At 58.3% G+C, this 6,949-nt stretch overlaps 1 protein-coding gene across 1 annotated transcript in view; it reads left to right on the top strand.

Moving 5' to 3' along the window:
- The first annotated feature begins 5,579 nt into the window (after window positions 1-5,579).
- Window positions 5,580-6,949, top strand: part of GIT1 (GIT ArfGAP 1) — a 10,320-nt gene continuing 8,950 nt past the window's right edge. Inside the window, 3 exon segments of the mRNA XM_023759552.1 lie at window positions 5,580-5,758; window positions 6,155-6,267; window positions 6,391-6,496. Of these exon segments, the coding sequence (XP_023615320.1) occupies window positions 5,597-5,758; window positions 6,155-6,267; window positions 6,391-6,496 (381 nt within the window). The 5' untranslated portion in view covers window positions 5,580-5,596.

Genomic DNA, 6,949 nt, shown 5'->3' with positions numbered 1-6,949 from the left:
CCCCCCCGCCCCCTACTCTATAACCGAAAGGGAAAGCCGCAATCCTCCGGTTGGCCGAGGGCCTGTGGCGGCGGCGGACCAGGTTTGGGGGGTGGGGGCGAAACTGGTTTTTGTGCCGTCGCCGTGCCACCCCCCGCCTTCTTGCACCTTCTGCTCGCGTGGGTCGGCTGGCCCTGCCTGGGGTGGGCGGAGGGCAAAGGGGCAGAGAACCGGGCAGATGGGCCGGGGGGGAGGGGGGCGCTGGGATCCCTGTTTTCTTCGGGAGCAGAATGAGGGGTGGCTGCTCCCAGGACTCAAGGCCCCTGGCTCCCCAGGCTGGGGCGCCTTGCAGGGCCTGGCGTGCGGGGCCCGTGTGAGCCCGAGCATCCTCCTCGGAGGCAGCCCCCGGGCCACCTGGCGACTGGGACCAGCTGGACTCGGCGTTTCCTGTGCCTCGGGCAGGCCTGCTCGGGAAACGGAGCTTAGCGTCGCCCCAGTTTGGGCAGATTCCCCCCCTAGCCTGGTCCCCTAGCCCCGTCTGACCAGAAGTGGGTAGGGAGTCGCCTTGCCGGGTTCTAGGTTCCCCAGGAGCCCCTGGCTCCCTGGCCTGCCTCTTGGCTGTGTGTACCGTGGTGTTTCCCTTCTTCCCAGCTCCAGGCTGATGTGAACCCCCCGACCTGCTGAGGCAGTGAGGCGCAGTGACCCACCAGGCTGCTCCCTTCTGATGTGGGAGGACACTGCCAGTGATGGGGCTCGGCAGGTGTGGGGCGGGGGGAGCCCTGGCCTTGTCCATCTTCTCTTTAGAAAAGGAACGGTCTCCCTGGGCAGCCTCAGGGGGTCTGTGAACTCTAGGGGGACTGTGGACAGACTAGGTGTGAGAGTGTGGGGTGCTATTTTGTGGGCCCATGACGTCCAGACATTCTTTGGACAGCCCAGGACCCCAACAGGTTGAGACTCACAGATGCTCTGGTGGCTCCGACGGCTCCAGCCTGGAGTGTTTGGGAACTGTGGGCCCCTGGCAGAGGCATGGTCCTCTGTGGTTGGTTATGACCCTGAGGCCTCCTCTCAGGGCATGCCACCCTCCAGCGGGCTCCGAACACGCTGTCTGGGGATCCCCGTGCCCCAGCCCTAGGGATAGAAGGGCGAAGAGGAGAGCGTGCCTTCTCTTCTGTGTGTCTGTCCCAGGCGGTTGTGCCGCTCTGCTGGGTGGAAGTAGCATGCACAGCAGACACCCTTTCAGGGGAGCCTGGGTTTTAGGGTTACCTTTGTTTGCAGCTGACTCCGTGACCCCATGGCAAGACCTCCCTCGCTCTGTCCCCAGTTTCCTCAACTGTAAGGCAAAGAAGTTGGAGTAGAAATGATTTTTGAGGAGTGTCCCGTCTCCAAATCTGTGGTCCTGATTCTGGGTTTGAGGGATACAGAGCAGCATCAGCAAGGCAGTTGTCTTTTTTCCATTTCATTTGCCTGTTTGGCTGCAGTCTCTGGATGGCCACTGGGCTCGGGGGAGGAATGGTGTGTCTGCGATGTGTTTGTACTGCCCAACTCTTACCCCCGGTCCGTGATCCTCAGAGGCATTTGTGCCCCGGGGACCTCATTTTCCCTTGATTAGGGCAGGAAGAGGCAAATGGTGAGAAGGTGAGGGTGATGACAAAGTCTTATCACCCCACCCAGCACCTCGCAAGGTGTCTGGCACAGAGCAGGCACGCCCCGCGTGTTTGGATGCTGGTCAGGACCCCTGCTGGCTACTTGGGTCTGCTCCAGCCCCCGCTGTATGATGCGTGGAATGGCATTCTCCGTGTGGGAACTACCCTCAGCCCAAGTAAAAGGCTTGAGAGTAGGCAGCTGTCTGGAGCTCAGACCCAGAGCCACCCCTGGTGTGTGCCTCCTACCCAGAGTCATAGGCTTCCCTCGCTGTGACCCGAACCCTGCAGTCCCAGCCCTAGGAATGGGGTCGTGGCTTCTTGTAGTTGGTTAATTTGGGAGGTGGTTATAGAGGTCAAAGGTGAGATGCAGCCTGACCCCAAAGGCCCCTGTCCTCCCTCTGCTCCCAGGCCTGGGCACGCAGGGGATAAGTGTGAGTGTGTTGTGAGGCAGTTGGTCATGGCACGGCTGCTATGGCTGCTGGTCAGGCACCATCTGTGCCCCTGCCTGCCTTGGGAGTCCAGGAAAGGGGCTGGGGTCAGGGAACCTGCAAAATGTGTGTTCCCTCATCCTCCCCCTGCCACGCAGTCCTGGCCCAGCTCTCAAGGGCTTGTTCCTCACCCTGTGGGCCTCCATCGCAGCCTCCGGCACAGGAGCGGAGACCTACAGGCACCTTGGATGAGCAAGGCTGGCCACCAGCTGGGGACATTTGGGAACCTGCAGGCTCATGTGTCTCTTCATAGTATAGATTACTAGAGGCCCAGTGCACGAATTCGTGCATGGGTGGGGTCCCTCGGCCTGGCCGGTGATCAGGCCGATCGGGGCAGGGAGGTTGGCCAGCCAGAGGGAGGGGCTGTTGGAGGTTGGCTGTGGGAGCGCACTGAACATCAGGGGGCAGCTCCTGTGTTGAGCGTCTGCCCCCTAGTGTTTGGTGTGTGTCATAGCGACTGGTCAACTGGTCATTCGATCATTCGGTTGTTCGGTCGCTTAGGCTTTTATATATATAGATTGTGGGATGGGGTGAATGGTGGGCTTTCTTCCTCTTTCATTGAGATATAACATGAATGGCAAACTGCCCGCACCTATCTGTTTAGCCTGATGAGTTTGTATGTGTGTGTATAGCTGTAGCCATCACTCCAGTCCAGAGGTAGAGCATTTCCATCACTCTGCAGGGTTTTCTTGTGCCTCCGCCCAGTCAGTGTCCCCAAAGGTAACTGCCGTTCTGGCCTCCGTTTCTGTAGATTCCTCTTGCCTGCTTTCAGTGTGGTGGGCTTCTCTCTCTTCCCCAGTGAGGATCTGGTCCCTAGCTCAGGAGAGGCTAGCCTTAGAGCAGACCTACCGGCCCCAGAGGCCACTAGGCTTTAAGTGGTGGCCTGAATTTATCTTGGGAGAAACCTCCATGGGGTTGGCACTGGTTAATGTCCCCTCAGGACCCTCCTGCCACCGGCCCACATTTAGCAGACCCCACCCTGACGGGAGGCAGGAGTCCAGGAGGAGGATTGGCAGGTACCAGGTTGGTCACCACATCCCCTGGCCCTGACATTCCCTGTCTCTCTTCTGCCCCAAGTTTGGTCCAGAGATTCTATTCTCTTTGGGACAAGAGTCCCTTTAACCTTAAACTTCAGTAGGCATTGACTTTCAGGAACCCTTCCTGGCCCTTCTGCTTAGCATCTGGCCTAGGTGAGGCTTGGGGGCTCTTGCTTGGGTATGTCCAGTGTCCCCTGGGCATAAGGAGCAGGGAGTGGGCTTTCTCATCTGTCAGTCAGAACTGAACTGGCACCACTGTGCCCCAGACCAGGACCGTGTGCCCTGCCCGCCCTTCCTATCAGGTCACTGTGGACTTGTGAGGAGAGGGAGGATCCTCTCCCAGCCTAGGAGAGTGGCAGGCAGAGTCTTGGACCACATTCCCCAGATCCTAGTGCAGTGATGGCGAACCTTTTGAGCTCGGCGTGTCAGCATTTTGAAAAACCCTAACTTAACTCTGATGCCGTGTCACATATAGAAATTTTTTGATATTTGCAAGCATAGTAAAACAAAGACTTATATTTTTGATATTTATTTTATATATTTAAATGCCATTTAACAAAGAAAAATCAACCAAAAAAATGAGTTCGCGTGTCACCTCTGACACGTGTGTCATAGGTTCGCCATCACTGTCCTAGTGTGTTGGTCACTGCCATATTCAGGGACTTGCGGTGTCTGTTCTGGCCAGTCCTCCTAGGCTGGGCTCTGGTAGGGCGGTCCATTTGTGATCCTGGTCTGGGCGGCTCCCCACTTACAGGAAACCCCACCATTTCAACAAGAGGAATTTAGGCTGCGTCATTTCCAGCTTCCTGCCTGGGCTGCGGTGATGGCTGGAGGGCAGACCCCTGGCCCAGTGGTGTTGGGGAGTGGGGGAGGGAGCTTCTCACGCCTGGAGTGTCTCACTCCTTGGGTGAAGCCAACACTCAAGTGTGCCTTAGGGCTGCCCGTCTTGGCACAGATGGCGGGCTCCTTCCTCTTAGGCCCCTGGAATGAGCTCCCCAAGAAGGTGTATAGTGAGCGCCTTGTGTTTTCCTGTCGCCTTGTTTTGGGGAGGTGGGGGATCCCTGACTCAAAGAGCTGAGGCCCTCTGTCGCTTCCTGTCCCCATGCTATGAGGGGCGACTTGCAGTGGGCAGAGCTCATGCTGCACCCTGACTCAGTCTCCTCGCGATTCTCCCGGGGACTCTGATGAAGTCCTTTCGGGGAAGGGTCTGAGAATCAGCTTCTGGTTGGAGAGGCTCTCGTTACCCCTGAGCACCATGGGGCGAGGCAGAGAGCCAGCCTCCCCTCCCAGGACAGGGCTTCCTGAGACGGGGAGGGGTGGGGTCTGGGCAGAGCACAGTGTCCTAGGAGAAGGCTCCCTGCCCCCACTTTCCAGTGACACACAATGGCTGCTTTCTCCCCCGTGACCTTTCCACAGCCAGAGCTGTATGCAGCTGTCTCCTCCCCCTCTCCCAAGGGGCCTGGGATGGGTGGCATCGCCCCTGCCCTTGAGAGCTCCCACTCTGTCCTGGCCCCCTTCTTGTTTCCAAAGTTCACTTCTCAAGGAGTGGAGAGAGGTTCCCAGAGCCCCCTTGTCCCCTGGGGGCTGTCCCCTGAAGGACAGAGGCACAGGGACAGCAGCGGTTCTGGACATGGCACGGTCTCTGGCATCTAAGTGCCTGGGTCCGTATCCCAGCACTCCCACTCACTCGCTGTGTGACCTTGTGCAAGTGCGCTAACCTCTCTTGAGGCACTATTTCCTCAATGGTAGCCTTTCCTACCTGGCCTGACAGTTGAGAGGCATCATACATACAGCACCCAGTGGCACATCGTGGGTGCTCAGTCAGCTTTAGTTCAGCGTTAGTTCCTCTGCTCTCCCCATCCCCCTTAAGAGGGATTCCATCAGTGATGGTGACAGGAGGCTCAGGCATGCAAAGGCCTCTGTCTGGGCAGGATGAGGGCAGAGTCAGGTGTCCCTGGGGGTTGCGATGGGTCCGGCAGGTGAGCCATTGGCTCCAACAGAAGTCTGGGTGCAGGAGCGATGTGGCACTGACCCAGACACAGGAGGAGTGCGTAGGCATGAGTGGTGTGGAAACATCGGGGTTCCATCCCCTAGGGGATCCCTGCTTCCCTGGGGAAGGGCTCGGGTAGCAGTCTTGGTCCCTGGGGAAGGCTGTGGGAACGATAGTGGTGACTGCAGGACAGGAAACCATGCCCGCTGGGTAGGCCCTGGGGACCACACCTTCCCAGAGGCCAGCTATGTGTAGGAAAGGGCTTGGCGGTGTCAGTCGCCAGCTGCGAGCCTGTGTGGAAATCCCTCACTGCCTTAGCTCAGCTTCCTCATCAGTCGCCTGTGCCTGCTGATGTCCCAGTTCCTAGACCTCTGAGGGACCAAGTGAGTGAATGTGTGCGGATACTCAGCATAGTGCTGGCCCAGAGCAGTGCTCAGGGGGTCTTGCCTGCATCTGCCTATGGCTGACCCCGGCTTCCACCCGGCAGACCCTGGCTGGGCCTCCATCAGCAGGGGTGTGCTGGTGTGTGACGAGTGCTGCAGTGTGCACCGGAGCCTGGGACGCCACATTTCCATTGTCAAGCACCTTCGCCACAGCGCCTGGCCTCCCACGCTGCTGCAGGTACGGGTGCTGGCCCGCCCTTCCTCCCCACAGTGTGTTAGCACATTTCCCTCAGACTAACATACACACCTGCCTGGGGAAGACCCTAACCCAACCCAAACCCATCCACTCATCTGAGAGAGGGGCATCCAGGACTGGAGTCAGACAGACCTGGGCTCTCCTCTCTGCTCGGCCACTTACTAGCTTGGCCGTGTAGCACTGAGCAGGTCGCTTAACCTCTCAGTCTTGGCATGCCGGTCATGTGACCTGGAGTTCTAAATAGGACCCACAACCTGGGGTGGCCTGACGGGATGGAGGTGCAGCAGTGAACAGGCACCCAGTAGGCCCTTTGGTACTTTTGGAGCCACATTGGAGCCAGCACTCAGTGGGCTCTCACTTGGCATCTCCTCCCCGCAGATGGTGCACACGCTCGCCAGCAACGGGGCCAACTCCATCTGGGAGCATTCCCTGCTGGACCCCGCACAAGTGCAGAGCGGCCGGCGCAAAGCCAACCCCCAAGACAAAGTCCAGTGAGTCGGGTGGGAGGGGTGGTGGCAGGGGCTGTGTGGTCTGGGACATGGGCCTGGGAGGTGGCCTGGTAACTAGCCTCTCTCTCTCTCTGCTCCCCATTTCCTCCTGTGTGCCCCGTGCAGCCCCATCAAGTCAGAGTTCATCAGGGCCAAGTACCAGATGCTGGCATTTGTGCACAAGCTTCCCTGCCGGGATGATGACGGGGTCACCGCCAAAGACCTCAGCAAGGTTTGAGGGGCTCCACGATGGACGGGCGGGCCTCTCCTCACCCATAACGCCCTGAAGGCTTCTCCTTGGTCACCTCTCAGCCCTGGGCCCCAAGGGCAGCGAGGTCAGGCAAGAGCAGCGGGCATGTGGAGCAGCGAACTTGCTTGGTTCGGCTGCATGTGGTCACAGCCCTCAACTCCCAGGTGGACACACAGGCTAAAATTCCCCAACTGCCCCCAAAAGCCAGGAAAACTTGGGGTAGTTCCTTAGTCTCAGAGCCTCAGTTTTCTCATCTATAAAATGGAAAAGAACAGCATCATCTCATATATAATGTCTGTTCCAAGCAGAGCACACAGCATGTGTAGATCAGTGGTTCTCAACCTTGGCTGCACATTAGAATCACCTGGGAATCTTTTTAAAATCCTGATTTCTGGGCATCATCCTCCAGGAAAATACTGTTTCTTTTGTTACTAA

This window comes from Myotis lucifugus, unplaced genomic scaffold (genome assembly GCF_000147115.1).
Source record: "Myotis lucifugus unplaced genomic scaffold, Myoluc2.0 scaffold_157, whole genome shotgun sequence".
NCBI lineage: Eukaryota > Metazoa > Chordata > Mammalia > Chiroptera > Vespertilionidae > Myotis > Myotis lucifugus.
This window is presented reverse-complemented; position numbering and strand designations above follow the sequence as displayed.